General features: G+C 47.6%; 1 protein-coding gene across 4 annotated transcripts in view; it reads left to right on the top strand.

Annotated features, from left to right (window-relative positions):
• Positions 1-16,614, top strand: part of CTPS2 (CTP synthase 2) — a 249,215-nt gene that overhangs the window by 139,772 nt on the left and 92,829 nt on the right. For all 4 annotated transcript variants that reach the window (XM_073565279.1, XM_073565278.1, XM_073565276.1 and 1 more), the window contains one exon: positions 2,694-2,737. In XM_073565279.1, the coding sequence (XP_073421380.1) occupies positions 2,694-2,737 (44 nt within the window). The remainder of the gene's footprint in view (positions 1-2,693; positions 2,738-16,614) is intronic.

Here is a 16,614-nt window from a genome sequence, read left to right as displayed (position 1 = left end):
AGTCCAGTGCCAGAGGCAGCAAAGCAACCCCAAAACATCAGGGAACCTCCGCCATGTTTGACTGTAGGGACCGTGTACTTTTCTTTGAATGCCTCTTTTTTCTCCTGTAAACTCTATGTTGATGCTTTTGCCCTAAAAGCTCTACTTTTGTCTCATCTGACCAGAGAACATTCTTCCAAAATGTTTTAGGCTTTTTCAGGTAAGTTTTGGCAAACTCCAGCCTGGCTTTTTTATGTCTCGGGGTAAGAAGTGGAGTCTTCCTGGGTCTCCTACCATACAGTCCCTTTTCATTCAGATGCCGACGGATAGTACGGATTGACACTGTTGTACCCTCGGACTGCAGGGCAGCTTGAACTTGTTTGGATGTTAGTCGAGGTTCTTTATCCAACATCCGCACAATCTTGCGTTGAAATCTCTTGTCAATTTTTCTTTTCCGTCCACATCTAGGGAGGTTAGCCACAGTGCCATGTGCTTTAAACTTCTTGATGACACTGTGCACGGTAGACACAGGAACATTCAGATCTTTGGAGATGGACTTGTAGCCTTGAGATTGCTCATGCTTCCTCACAATTTGGTTTCTCAAGTCCTCAGACAGTTCTTTGGTCTTCTTTCTTTTCTCCATGCTCAATGTGGTACACACAAGGACACAGGACAGAGGTTGAGTCAACTGTAATCCATGTCAACTGGCTGCAAGTGTGATTTAGTTATTGCCAACACCTGTTAGGTGCCACAGGTAAGGCTGGTTTCACATTAGCGCTTTTTAAGCGCACGCACGGCCGGGGGTAGCTCCGCCCCCGAGCCGGCTCTCTGCCCGGCGTGCCCGCCCCTTGCTTGTAGCGCCGCCTCCTAGCGGACAGCGGCGCCTGCGATCGGCGCACCCTATCTTTAGCATAGGGTGCGCAGATCGTGCGCAGGCCGTGCGCTAGTTGCGCTTTGACCTGCGCTGCGCACTTTTGACGGTGCGCCGTGCGCGCCAAAATCCGAAAAGTTCGATTTTGGCGCGCACGGCGCACCGTCAAAAGTGCGCAGCGCAGGTCAAAGCGCAACTAGCGCACGGCCTGCGCACGATCTGTGCACCCTATGCTAAAGATAGGGTGCGCCGATCGCAGGCGCCACTGTCCGCTAGGAGGCGGCGCTACAAGCAAGGGGCGGGCACGCTGGGCAGAGAGCCGGCTCGGGGGCGGAGCTACCCCCGGCCGTGCGTGCGCTTAAAAAGCGCTAATGTGAAACCAGCCTAAGTTATAGGTGCTGTTAATTACACAAATTAGAGAAGCATCACATGATTTTTCGAACAGTGCCAATACTTTTGTCCACCCTCTTTGTTATGTTTGGTGTGGAATTATATCCAATTTGGCTTTAGGACAATTCTTTTTGTGTTTTTTCATTTAAGACAAATTAAATGAAGATAATAATACCAAAGAATTTGTGTTTGCAATCATTTTCAGGAAGAAACTGAGTATTATCTGACAGAATTGCAGGGGTGTCAGTACTTTTGGCCATGACTGTATATCCATTGGTTTAAGTGTACTTTGTTCATGAGACAACCCCTTTAAGCTGTGGTATACGTGCTCATTGACTTTTTAGTAACTTGTACACTACTTTGTGCGTTTGCTAATGCAAGAGTTCAGTCCTTCTACCTGCTGATCATCAGGCTTCATTTTTTTTATGTGATCAATAGGGGTTTCCAGACCTTCACCGGTCTCTAGGACCTTTAGGTTAGGGAATAGATATAAAAAAATATATACCGCAGGTTCAAATAAGGAAATATACAGTCTTTAAGGGACTTTGTAGATGCTGCCATATTTGTGGACCTCATGTTAAAGGGATTGTCCAAGCTTGAGATGAAAGTCTGCAGTCACTGTATTGAACTGCAGACTTCTGAATCCTGACAGTGTGCTGTGTGCATGCTGCCAGGATTCTCCAGTGTTTTTCGGTGAGAGCGGGTGGTCACTTCTATTGAGATATTGAAAGAGAACAAGCATATTCAGATGGCATTAGAGTGTAAGTATGCAAGTCGCATGCTCACAGTCACATGACCACCTACTCTCACACGAGAAGAATTCTGACAGCACGCACAATGCACACAATCAGGATTCAGAAACCTGCAGTCACATAGCGTGACTGCAGACGTTCATCCCAAGCTTGGACGGCCTCTGTAAAAAATTAAGAGAAGCTGACCAAATCCATATATAATTGGGTGGGAGAAGATTCTGTTTAGCATTATTCATTTTGATTTCTTATTGACCTCTTTCTGATTATGCACAATAATAATCAATAACAGGGAAGGATGCCAATCACTTGTGTGAGCTTATTAGTAGCTTATTGCATATGATTTATATATTCAAACCAGCTAAAAAATAAAGAAACAAATTCCTTCCGGAGATGGCTCCGAACAGTCATGATGGCTTCTATAAAACAACCCTATGCTAAATAACGTTCTGCTGTTTGTGTAACTCCCATTGATTTTTATAATGAAGCAGCAGCATGCATGGCCACTGGGCTGGGGTCTTTGTACTGCCCTTTTTATTGGTTGTGGTCTAAGAGGTGAAGCTCCTAATGCACTAAGATTTATCATCTGTGGACATAAGATGAAATGTATTTATAGGAAATCCTTTCCTAACACATAAAACAAATAATGATCTTTTTATTGTGTATAGTTTTCCTGAATTGTAATTTTTTTTTCTCTTGCATAGATGCAAACTCTACAGAATTTGACCCAAATACAAAGAATCCGGTGGTGAGTAACTAACCAATTAAATTTCTTTCACAAGTCCAAAATATTTAAAGAAATAAGATTGATATAAGGGAAAACTACATAGTATACAGAGTGAAGGAATGGCATGTCTAACGGCACTTGGAGACACACTGCCGTAAGCACAGGGTTACATAACATTTTGGGTGAAAACCCTTCATCAGACATATAAGTTATAATAACTGCATGTAGATCAAGGGGATCCGGGGTACGGGTGGGCTTCCTCCAAACAATGAAAGCCAGGACCCAACTGTATCAAGACCTATAGTGTATTGGTCAACAGGAGCTCCAGAGGAACTAGCACCGGACTGATGCTTACTTTAATTTGCCACCTACCTGTTTGACAAAAACTTTACATAATCTCAGAGACATGTGACAGCATTCACAAACATAGTAAGCTATTTGCTTTTTTTCTATGTAATATGAAAGCAGCGCAATATGGAGCAACAGAGCTTGAATACAGTGATGTCACTTTCTAGGTTGTAGTTTCAATACAATCATTGTTTTATCAGCAGGAGATTATCACAGGACTAGGTCTCACTACAGGCCAGTCAGGCTAATCTGTGTATCTCCACCTCAACTACAAATTGGCATCTTGCTGACAATCCACAGTGTACACAAGAAGCTGACAATCAGTGATGTGGGCGGGGTTATACACAGCTCAGCATTCAGAGCACTGCTAGATCTACAGCAGAAAAAACAAGGATTCTAGTAGAGAACCTTCACCAAACAGTACAGTAAGTAATATATCCCTGGAATCAAGGGCTCAGCTCCTGCATCATACTTCTCTCAGATTACATAGCAAAAACCTGCTGATGGATTATATTTAGATGATCAAAAGTTCTTGAAATATTTTCAAAACATGACAAATTATATATATATATATATATATATATATATATATATATATTGTGTGTCATGTTTTGAAAACACTTCAAGAACAAAAAATTAAGAAACCACTGCACAGTTTTATAAAAATCAGCTTCTCTACGTGTCTGACAGCCATTCTATTCCAGTGTCAGTTGAATTCCAACCGGAGTCCACCTCATTCTACTTAATGTGCTTCTGATTAGGTGATCACCTGAACCAAATCTTATTTAACAAAGGAAAGTATAAAAACCCTGCTGTGGTGTTCACAGTCCTCTTGCAATAGGACAAGCTGGGTGGCAAAACAAGTGCTAGTAATATCCCAAAAGTAATACGAATGAAAAAAATAACTTTTAACAATGCCAAAGGCGTTGAAAAGAAAAGTCTTGAGTGAGGAAAAGAAGGGCTCAATTCTGGCTTTATTAGCAGACGGATACAGTGATCATCATTTGCCTCCATCCTTAAAATTTCTAAGACAGCAGTTCATTACAACAAGGTCAAGCAGCAGACATTGGGGACAACAAAGCTACAGACCGGCAGAGGGAGAAAACGACTCTCCACTGACCGGGATGACTGTCATCTTATTGAAATGTCACTCAGCAACTGCAGGATGACTTCAAATGACCTACAAAAGGAATGGGAAATGGTAGCTGGGGTGAAGTGCACGGCAAGGACAGTTCATAACACACTCCTAGAGGTAAAGCTCAAGTCATGTAAAGGTAGAAAAAAGCCTTTCATCAATGAGAAGCAAAGGAGAGCCAGGCTGAAGTTTGCAAAGACCAAAAGGATTGGACCATAGAGGACTAGAGTAAGGTAATCTTCTCTGGTGAGTCTAATTTTCAGCTTTGCCCAACACCTGGTATTCTAATGGTTAGACGGAGACCTTGAGAGACGTACAAGCCACAGTGTTTTGCACCCACTGTGAAATTTGGTGGAGGATCGGTGATGATCTGGGAATGCTTCAGCAAGGCTGGAATTTGGCAGGTTAATCTTTGCGAAGGGCATTTGTATCAAGCCGCATACAAGGTTATCCTGGAAAAACAGTTGATTCCTTCTGCTCAGGCAATGTTCCCCAACTATGAGGACTGGTTTCTCCAGCAGGACAATGCGCCATGCCACACAGCGCCAATCAATGTGTGGATGAAGGCCCACCACATCAAATCCCTGTCATGGGCAGCCCAATCTCCAGACCTGAACCCCATTGAAAACCTCTGGAATGTAATCAAGAGGAAGATGAATAGTCACAAGCCATCAAACAAAGAAGAACTGCTTACATTTTTGGACCAGGAGTGGCATAAGATCACCCAAAAGCAGTGTGAAAGACTGGTGGAAAGCATGCCAAGACACATGAAAGCTGTGATTAAAAATCATGGTTATTCCACAAAATATTGATTTCTGATCTCTTCCTGAGTTGAAACATTAGTATTGTTGTTTCTAAATGATTAGGAACCTGCTTTCTTTGCATTATTTGAGGTCTACAAGCACTGCATTTGTTTGTTATTTTGACCATTTCTCATTTTCTGAAAATAAATGCAAAATTTAATGCTTGAAAATTCGGAGACATGTCGGTAGTTTATAGAATTAGGGTATGTGCACACGTTGCAGATTGGTCTGCGAAATTTTCTGCAGAGAATCGCGTTTTTGATACGGAATTTCATGTGTTTTTTTCATGCGGATTGTATTCATTTTTGTAAGGCTAGTTTCACACTAGCGTTTATGAGCGCCAAACGCAACCTACTGCAGTTTGGTTGCGTCGGCGCACCGTCAAAAAGGCGCATGCGCCGCCAAACGCATACTGCGCACGGCCTGCGCCCCCTGTGATAAAGATAGGGGACGCAGGGTGCATGCAGCGTCATGTGCCGGTGGGCAGAGCTACCGGCGGGGGCGCGGCAGGGGGCGGGGCTTAGCGGCGGCCGTGCGCAGGCCGTCGCTGCGCTCATAAACGCTAGTGTGAAACTAGCCTAACCTAAATGAAGATATGTTCTTTAACAACAAAAAAAAAGATTTGTGATGTCATTTCTGTCCAACCTCCTCTTTTACATTTGTCCAACCCATGCTCCATTACACACACAGATAGATAGATAGATAGATAGATAGATAGATAGATAGATAGATCGATCTAGCTATCTACAGATCTAAATGGAAAAAAATCAGGCAGCACTCCAGTTCAAGGAAAAATTGTGAACTTTAATCCAGCACTAAGTGGTGCAACGTTTCGACCTCACAGCACGGTCTTTGTCAAGATAAATAAATAGATAGATCTGTCTACAGATCTATCTGTGTGTGTAATGGAGTTCTTGAGTGCTTGACAAAGACCGTGCTGTGAGGTCGAAATGTTGCACCACTTGGTGCTGGATTAAAGTCCACAATTTTTCCTTGAACTGGAGTGCTGCCTGACTTTTTTTCAATTTATTTACAGATCTATGTATTTATTTATCTATTATCTATCTATCTATCTCATTCCTTCTATCTATCATCTATCTATCCCATATATATCTATCCCATATCTATCTTTCTGTAGATAGATATATCTATAGATAGCTACGGGATAGATAGATAGATACAGTATATCTTTAGATAGATATATCTATAGATAGTAAAAATCTGCGCTAGGCTGGGGTCACACTTGCAAAACTTGCACGAGTTTCGCACTTCAATCCCTGGCACTGCCACTGGCACACGGACTGGAGTTTTCAGCTGCTTAGAAATACATGCAGCCGCACACTCCAGTCCCGAGTGCCGGCGGCAGTGCCGGGTATTGAGGTGCGAGTTTCTTGTAAAGTGTGACCCCGGCTTTAAACGCAATATCTGTTTAATTTTAAAAAAATGGACAAAAAAATTGCTTGGGCTCCCGTGCAATTTTCACGTCCAGAGAAGGAAAACCAGCGACTGAGGGCTGACGGTTATAGCCTGGGAAGGGGGTAATACCCATGGCCCCTTCCCAGGCTATGAATATCAGCCCGCAGCTGTCTGCACAGCCTTTACTGGTTATTAAAATAGGAGGGCCCACCAAAAAAATGGCGTGGGGTCCCCCTCTAATTATTAGCCAGAAAGGCTATGCAGATAGCTGCGGGCTGATATTCATAGCCTAGGAAGGGGACATAGATATTGCCCCCCCCCCGGCTACAAACACCAGCCGCGCAGCCGCCGCAGAAATGCAGAAATAGCGCATCTCTAAGATAACATTTCCAGGACTTATGCAAAGAGAAGAGGTCGCACTCATCGGGATGAAAGTTTCACTGATTTATTGACATATCATGAACATGTCAAGTCGGGGGAGTGACATAAGGAGTGCAAGAAAGGCTGACAACGGCCGTCCGTTGAAGCGCTCGAGTAGCGCGAAACGGCCGTTGTCAGCCTTTCTTGCACTCCTTATGTCACTCCCCCGACTTGACATGTTCATGATATGTCAATAAATCAGTGAAACTTTCATCTCGATGAGTGCGACCTCTTCTCTTTGCATGGATTCCCAGGATTGACTGTTTCCAGGTCTGGCACCCGAGATTCCCAGCTGCTGGACTTCTGTATGCCGCACATCATTTGAAGTTACACGGTAACAGCGGTGCCGTCCGCTTTTTATCTTGAGTTTTGTGATTTAATATTTCCAGGACTTAGCCCCTCTCTTCCCACTGCCGTGTAGCGGTGGCATATGGGGTAATAAGGAGTTAATGTCACCTTTGTATTGTAAGGTGACATTAAGCCCGGTTAATAATGGAGAGGCGTCAATAAGACACCTATCCATCATTAATCTTATAGTATGAAAGGGTTAAAAAACACACACATACTGTAAAAATAAAGTATTTTAATGAAATAAAACACTACACAGTTTTCATATTTTTATTGTACGCCTAATCCATGCAACGCCCTCTTTCTCCTGTAATAAAAAGTAAAAAAATAAACCAATACTATACTCCCTGTCCGACGCAGTCCAATTAATAACAAGTGTCCCACGACGATTTCCTCTATAGAACAGTGACATCAGGTGATGTTACTGCTCATCACTGAGGTTACCTGAGTTCATTCTCTCACTTTACGGCAATGCTGCATGGGAATTTTCTCACACAGTATTGCCGGTGAGAGAATGAACTTAAGTGACCTCTGTCTCCCGGCGGCGGAGGGATTACCCCCGCTGTCAGTTCATCTTGGAGGCCGTGTAGAGCACTGGCATCACCCGATGTCACTGTTCTACACCAGAGATCGTCGTGGAACACTCGTTAATAATTGGACTACGGCGGAAAGGTAATGTATAGGTTGTTTTTTTATTTTATTTTTATTAAAGGAGACAAGGACATCGGGGACTAGGTGATTGATAAGTATGTACTCTATGTTATAAGTTGTATGTTATGTGTATGGTACTGTATGTTATATGTTTTTTTTTACTACTGAACACAGCCATTGTCTGATGGGACTATTGTCCCACCATCGGCAATGCTGTCATTGTGAGCATTCTTTGCCGAATGGAAGCAGTATTACCATCAGACAATGGATGCCTACACAGACCCACACACAGCACACACACACAGACACACACATATACAGGCCCGCACATACACAGCCCCGCAGACCCCCCCGCACACACAGACACACACACAGTCACTGCCCACACACTTCCCTCCTCCCGATTTACAGCGTTTCATCAGCAGCAAAACCGCAGATCTTTTTTATATCTGCGGTTTTGCTGCGGATTTGCCTGACTTAATGGAAGTCAATGGGTGCAGAAACGCTGCAGTTCCGCAAAAAGAATTCACATGCTGCGGAAAATAAAACGCTGCGAATCCGCACGTTTTTTTTCCGCAGCATGGGCACACCAAATTTTTTTTCCATAGGTTAACATTATTTTGATTCACAGTTGCGGATTTATTGCGGATCCGCAGCGGCAAATCTGCTGAGGATCCGCAATAAATCCGCAACGTGTGCACGCAGCCTAAGGCCGGTTTCACACGTCATTGGCTCCGGTACGTGTAGTGACAGTTTTCTCACGTACCAGAGACACTGACCCACACTGACACTATTTTCAGGCTTGTAAGGGGTCATTGATCTTGGCCTCCCCAGCCTAAAAACAGCAGCTAGCCCCCAGCTGCCCAGAAAAGGCGCATCTATTAGATGCACCTATTCTGAAGCTTTAAAATAACTAATAATATTAGTGTGCGCTTGGAACACTCAAAGAAGAGGGAAATCTAAATTGGGTGGTTATAGAAAAAAAAAAAAAAAACCTCTTATAAGTGCTCTTTATGTAGCTGGATAATAGCGAGAAAATAGCAATTAGTAATAGTCAATTGTAAGACTTCAGAAGAAGTGCTTAAGGGAAAAAGAATATATATAGATGCTAGTGGCAATCTTAGTTCCAACCTGTCAATCACAAACTAAAAAGGCATGAGTGAGGGAAGAAAACTTGGACTCACTGAACAGGTTATATACTGCAGGGTAATTCTCCCTGATAGCAGCTTAAAAAAAAAAAAGTCAAAGTCAAATTGCAGCCTGTGAACGGCTGTGCAGAGTAGCCGCAATAGTAAATGCACAAGTCAGAGAGCGGTACCTGTAAAGATAATGCGATGCGAAGTCCTCACTCCAGTAAGCGGTGCAAGTTAAAATAGCGCTTCCAACATGTTGGAAAGTCCATTGGTCCCCGTCGCAACCACCAGCAAGTGAAACTGACGTGGTCATGTGCTGACTCACATCACGAAGGTCCTGTATACCTGGAGCAGCTCACAGACGCCGGGAGCACGAGAGGCCGCTCACGTCTTCTCCACAGCTGGAGGTACACTGACAGGAGGCTGCCACCGGCCGGGGCAGCCCCTGTAACTCGTCTATACCCCAGTGTACAAACCCCCCCTCCTTTTCCAAGCGCTGGAGCAAAAAGCGCTATTTTAACTTGCACCACTTACTGGAGTGAGGACTTCGCATCGCATTATCTTTACAGGTACCGCTCTCTGACTTGTGCATTTACTATTGCGGCTACTCTGCACAGCCGTTCACAGGCTGCAATTTGACTTTGACTTTTTTTTTTTTTAAGCCGCTATCAGGGAGAATTACCCTGCAGTATATAACCTGTTCAGTGAGTCCAGGTTTTCTCGTTCGCCTTATTGGGGGACACAGAGACCTTGGGTGTATGCTGCTGCCACTAGGAGGCTGACACTATGCACAAAAAAAGGTTAGCTCCTCCTCCACAGTGTACACCCCACCGACCGGCAGAGAATTCCTCAGTTTAGCTTAGTGTCAGTAGGAGGTGGACACGGGTCTTTTATTAGACCCATATCTACCTAGTCGTGCGTCGTTCCTTTTCAGGTTCTACGGAGGGATACAGAGTGAAAAGTCACATCTGTACTCCCACATGGAGTCTGCAAGTATGGCGTGTACTGCCACCCCGTATCCTTGCAGTTCTCCGCGGCAGGACCAGACGGACGCCGACACCAAGACGTGCCAGCGACTCCAGGGGTCCTTGTCGCCACTCTCCCTCCCACTCGCCTACCAGAGCCTGTCGGTTGGATGAGACGCAAGACTTCTTCAGAGAGGTAACGGATCGTGGATGGGTGAGTATTTTTTTATTTTTTTTATTTATTATTATTATTTATTTATTTACCTGGCTGCCCATTCCCGACGGTCGCCTCTTCAATGGTCACAGGGGAACCCTGGTTGTAGGTGCTGCGGTCGCTCGCAGTCGCCACAAGGCTATAGGCAGCTCAATGTTGCTGGGCATCCCCCCCTTCCCTCCCCCCTTTCTGGGGACAGGGAGCACAGGGTTTTTTCCATTGGGAGCGGCTTGCGACTGCGGCGTCCCACTTTTTCGGACCTCCGCGCCGACCCCCTGCTGACAGGCGGCCGCCGCAACTAATTTAGGCCCCGGCTTCAGTTCGGGCCTACCGCTGCGTCGCGGCCACGCCCCCCGCCCCTTTCTTCTAAGCGGGCTTCTCTCCCGCTCTTCCCAGGCCCTCCCACCGCCTGTCCTTCACCTGCCCAGCCTGTTATTGGCTAGAGGGCGGTGAATTGTTAACCCTGCGTGGTGCTCCGCCCTCCCTCCTCTCCTGAACGCGCGCTTTTTCTCAGGAAGGCGCCATTTTCCCAGCCTGTTAGCCGGGCACCAGCTATAGCATCTTCTCCAGCTGGTTTTTTTCAGGAGGTCTGTCGGCCGGATTTCGCTCTGACTTGCATCCACTGACAGGTAGCAGAGCATCGCTTCTGGGGACACCAGACCGTGAGTAGCACTGCAGACTGACCCTTCTCCGCCCTCTGTCCCCCAACCTTCCGGCATTACCTCAGCTTTTCACTATGTCTAACTCTAAGTCTGATCGTACCCGCTCTACCGCCCCCCCTGCACTTTAGTCAAGTACTTTGCATGTTCTTCGTGCAATCGCAAACTTCCCTCAGGCCAGTCCACTCACCTCTGCCTGGATTGTAGCAATCAAATTCAGCCTGACGCCGTCCAGGAGCCATCTGCGGCCCCAGGTGAGAGTGAGCCCCCCATGCCTGGCTGGGCCTCCTCGCTATCTCAATCAGTGGCAGACCTCGCCAGGGTGTCTCAGTCCCTGGTGGCCGTTCTTGATAAGTTGCCCCTGGACTCTTCAGCAGGGCCAAGCAGGTCCCAAATTGTTCCATCTGAATCAGCCAGCGGTAGTCGCAAAAGACCCAGGCAAGATTCCCAGCCGGAATCCTCTCCTAGTTCCATCTCACCGCATAGCCCTTCTCACCAGCCTCCCTCTCGGGCCTCCTCTCCCGAGTCATGGGAAGCGCTTTCGGACAGGTCATCTGAGGGGATTTTAGAGCTGGATTCAGACCAGGATGCAAGCATGAAGGTCACAGTGCAGGACCTCATTGCTGCGATCCATCATACCTTCGATATTGCTGACTCCCCTGCGAAATCCTCAGATCAGGAGGTTTCGTTCAGACGGGCAGAAACTCCCTCCAGGGTTTTTCCTTTCCATTCCGAGTTTGGGAAAATTTTTACCAAGGAAAGAGAGGATCCGACCAGACGCTTTCAAAGAGGAAAACGTCTCGGCATACTCTACCCATTTGCTAAGGAGCTCACGGACAACTGGTCGGCCTCTCCCTCGGTCGATCCGCCCGTGTCCGGGCTATCCAATAACACGGTTCTCCCGCTTTCAGACGTGGCGTCCCTAAAGGATTCTAATGACAGGATTATAGAATCCCTGGCGAAGTCTGCCTTTGAAGCGGCTTCAGCGGCGGTGTGTCCAATCTTTGCTTCATCCTGGGCAGCAAAGGCCATAGCCACGTGGGCAGACGACCTTCGGCAGGGCATCTTAGATAAGGCGCAACCGGAGCATTTGGCCGATCTCGCCAATCAGATCTCCCATGCTGGGGACTATCTTCGCTTCCTTGGATGCTGCATCCTGTGCAGTTCAGGCGTCAAGCAACGTTGTTGCAATTCGACGTACAATTTGGCTAAAGGCATGGCAAGCGGACTTGTCTTCTAAAAAGTCCCTCACTAACCTGCCTTTTCAGGGGGTGCGCCTCTTTGGGTCCCAATTGGACCAGATTATTAAGGACGCCACCGGAGGCACGAGTTCACTCCTCCCTCAGTCCAAGCCTCGCAGACCCCCACTAAGGCGTCAGTTTCGACCCTTTCGGACTTTCCGCCGTTTCAATACGGCGGACAACTCCTCCAGCCAACAGAGACCGCAGGCTCGCCAGGAGAGAAAGAAAGTTTCCTTCAGACCCACTCCTTCCTGGCGACCCCACTCCTCCCACGGCAGACCGTCCAGATCTAGATCTGGACGGTCTACTTCAGCATGACTATCATCGGGCACGCGAGGGGCCTTTCCAATTGGGAGGTCGACTTTTTTCCTTCAGGGACGTTTGGCTGGCCGCCGTGGAGGACGCCTGGGTCAGGGAGGTCGTATCCTCAGGATACAAGATAGAGTTCGTCTCTCTCCCACGGGATCGTTTCTTCGCCGCTGTCCTCAGTTCCGGGGTGATTGTGCCCGTTCCCGAATCGGAGCGCTTCACGGGGTTCTACTCGAACCTGTTTGTAGTGCCGAAAAAAGACGGCGCAGTTCGACCCATCTTGGATCTCAAGCTGCTCAACAAGAGGGTCCGCCTTCGCCACTTCAGCATGGAGTCGCTTCGCTCGGTCATCGCCTCCATGGAGGAGCAGGAATTCATGTGCTCAATAGACATCCAAGATGCCTATTTACATGTTCCAATTTTCTCCGGACATCAGAAGTTCCTGCGCTTTGCGATTCGACAGCACCACTACCAGTTTGTCGCACTGCCCTTCGGTCTTGCCACCGCTCCCAGAGTCTTCACGAAGATCATGGCTGCGTTGATGGCTTTGTTGAGAGTCAGAGGCCTCGTTCTTTTCCCGTACCTAGACGATATTCTGATCAAGGCTCCCTCATTCCAACAGGCTCACCAAAGTTTGTCAATCGTCCTGGACACTCTTTCCAATTTCGGGTGGATCGTCAACAGGAAAAAGTCCTGTCTGGTTCCTACCCAACGCCTGGTCTTTCTAGGTCTTCTGTTCGACACTCGTCGGTCAAGGGTCTTTCTCCCACAAGAAAAGATTCTCTCTCTGCAGCAGGAAGTACGATCGCTGCAGACCTCGCGATTCCCATCCCTCCGTACAGCCATGAGGGTCCTGGGAAAGATGGTGGCGGCGATAGAGGCAGTTCCCTTTGCCCAATTTCACGCCAGGCCTCTCCAGCAGGCCATTCTGTCGAAGTGGAACAGGTCGCCTCGGTCCCTGGATCGCCCTGTCCATCTTTCTTACCGGATCAAGCGGTCTCTCAACTGGTGGTTGTCCTCACCTCTCATTCTATCGGGTCGATCCTTCCTTCCCATTCACTGGCAGATAGTAACCACAGATGCCAGTCTTCTCGGTTGGGGTGCTGTGTTCCGCAACCACACTGTTCAGGGTCGATGGTCGGATCGGGAATCAGCGCTGCCGATCAACGTTCTGGAGATTCGAGCGATCCATCTTGCTCTGGTCCACTGGGAAAGGCTCCTCAAGGGACTGCCGGTACGGATTCAGACAGACAACGCCACAGCGGTGGCATATGTCAACCGCCAAGGGGGAACACGGAGTGTCTCAGCCCTGGCGGAGGTGTCCAAGATTCTTCATTGGGCGGAGATTTCCGTTCCGACAATTTCCGCGGTTCACATTCCCGGCGTAGACAACTGGGCCGCCGATTTTCTCAGCCGCGAGGGTCTCGCGGCGGGAGAATGGTCCCTACATCCGGAAGTGTTTCATCTGCTCTGCCTTCGGTGGGGAACCCCAGATGTAGACCTCATGGCGTCTCGCCTCAACAGGAAAGTCCCACAATTCGTGTCCAGGTCTCGGGACCCTCTGGCAGTGGGCGCCGACGCCCTGGCCGTTCCTTGGTCCCAGTTTGAACTTCCCTACCTGTTCCCTCCTCTGCCTCTTCTTCCCAAGCTGTTGAAGAAGATCAAGGCAGAAGGACTTCCGGTCATTCTCATCGCCCCGAATTGGCCCAGAAGGTCTTGGTTCGCGGACATTGTCAACCTTCTCGCGGACGCCCCCTGGAAGCTTCCAGACAGAACAGATCTGCTGTCTCAGGGTCCGATTTGCCACCCCAATTCTCGGCCGCTCAATTTAACGGCGTGGCTGTTGAGACCGAGGTTCTGAAACGAGCAGGATTTTCGGACCACGTAATTCAGACCATGATCCGAGCCAGAAAGCCATCATCTTCCAAGATTTACTACCGTACTTGGAAGGCCTATTTCACTTGGGCGCGACGTCATTGGTCTCACACCATGTCCTTTTCTCTCCCTTCAGTCCTAGCGTTTCTTCAGGCAGGATTGGATGCGGGGCTTGCCCTCAGTTCCCTGAAGGGTCAAGTTTCGGCGCTGTCCATTCTGTTTCAGAAAACGTTGGCGTCCCGTCCTCAGGTTAAGACCTTTCTTCAGGGCGTGGCTCACACGGTCCCGCCGTACCGGGCGTCCGTGGATCCATGGGATCTTAATCTGGTTCTTGAGGTTCTGCAAGGTCCGCCCTTTGAACCCCTCAGGGATATTTCCCTTTCTCTCCTTTCTTGGAAGGTAGCCTTTCTCGTGGCCATCACCTCCGTCCGGCGCGTGTCGGAATTGGCAGCTCTTTCGTGCCGCTCTCCCTTTCTAGTTCTCCACCAGGATAAGGTAGTTCTGCGGCCTCCGCCCTCGTTCCTTCCGAAGGTGGTGTCCTCGTTTCACCTCAACGAGGATATCGTGCTACTGTCCTTTTGTCCGAATCCAACTCATCCCCGAGAGCGGTCCTTGAACAAGCTGGACCTGGTTAGGGCGGTAAGAGTCTATCTGTCTAGGACGACTTCCTTGCGAAAGACAGTCTCTTTTCATTATCCCTGATGGAGCGCGGAAAGGTCACCCGGCGTCAAAGGCCACCATTGCTCGCTGGATCAGATCGGCTATCCTGGAAGCCTACCGTGTTAAGCGTCGCGGAGCCCCTCCGGGTATCAGGGCCCACTCTACTCGGGCAGTGGGTGCCTCCTGGGCGGTGCGCCACAGAGCTTCCGCACTGCAGCTTTGCAAAGCTGCAACATGGTCATCGGTTCACACGTTTGTGAAATTCTACAGAGTCCACACCTATGCTTCGGCGGACGCCAGCCTAGGAAGACGGATTCTGCAGGCCGCGGTGGTGAGTCCGCTGGCCTGATGGAAGTTTGTTTCCCACCCCAGGGACTGCTTTGGGACGTCCCAAGGTCTCTGTGTCCCCCAATAAGGCGAACGAGAAAACAGGATTTTTGGGTTGCTTACCGTAAAATCTGTTTCTCGGAGCCTTCATTGGGGGACACAGCACCCTCCCATGTTTTACAGCTCCTGTTCTTACTTTGGTTGAATGGTTACAGTTGAGTTGTTTATGTTGTCAACCTATTCTGTTACTTCTCCTACTGCTTTCTCACTAACTGAGGAATTCTCTGCCGGTCGGTGGGGTGTACACTGCAGAGGAGGAGCTAACCTTTTTTTGTGCATAGTGTCAGCCTCCTAGTGGCAGCAGCATACACCCAAGGTCTCTGTGTCCCCCAATGAAGGCTCCGAGAAACAGATTTTACGGTAAGCAACCCAAAAATCCTGTTTTTACCCTCACTCATGCTTTTTTAGTTTGTGATTGTTCAGGTTGGAACTAAGATTGCCACCAGCATCTATATATATTCTTTTTCCCTTAAGCACTTCTTCTGAGGTCTTACAATTGACTATTACTAATTGCTATTTTCTCGCTATTATCCAGCTACATAAAGAGCAATTATAAGAGGTTTTTTTTTTTTGTTTTTTTTTTCTATAACCACCCAATTTAGATTTCCCTCTTCTTTGAGTGTTCCAAGCGCACACTAATATTAGTTATTTTACCTTATTTCTTTGACACCCTTGTGACAGGTGTCTTAGTGTTTGCTGCTGGAATTACACTCATACACAAGCGCCACTGAATCTCCATTTGCATTATTCTGAAGCTTTGTCGGGTTCTTCCCATTTGCCCTGTAGCGATGGCAAGTGGGGTCATAAGGGGTTAGTGTCTCCTTTATATTGTAAGGTGACATTAAGCCCGGGTTAGTAATGGAGAGGTGTCAATAAGACACCTATCCATCGCTAATCCTAGATTTATTCAAGGGTTAAATAAACACACACAATAAGAACAAAGTATTTTAATGAAAGAATACACTACACGCAGTGTTTAAAGCTTTATTATACTGCTAATTCCATATCAACGCCATCGTTCTGCTGTAAAAAAGTATAAAATTATAAACCAACAATATTCTTACCTGTCCGGAAATCAGTCACGTCCCACGGCGTAATCCATCTAAGGGGTAATCAGTTTACAGGCAGAGCGCTGCTAATACAGCCACTCCGACTGTAAACTACTGGGGAATGATTGGAAGCAGAGCGCAGACTCAGTGATGAGCGGTGACATCACTGCTAGTTACTGAGCATGCTCCCGCTGCTTCCATTCATTCCCCAGTAGTTTACAGTCGGTGCGGCTGTATTAGCAGCGCTCCGCCTGTAAACTGATTACAGAGATGGATTACAGCCCC

Source organism: Dendrobates tinctorius, unplaced genomic scaffold (genome assembly GCF_039654945.1).
Source record: "Dendrobates tinctorius isolate UK_male_01 unplaced genomic scaffold, ASM3965494v1 ptg000016l, whole genome shotgun sequence".
Taxonomy (NCBI): domain Eukaryota; kingdom Metazoa; phylum Chordata; class Amphibia; order Anura; family Dendrobatidae; genus Dendrobates; species Dendrobates tinctorius.
Note: the sequence above shows the minus strand (reverse complement) of the source record. Positions and strands in the feature narration are given on the sequence as shown.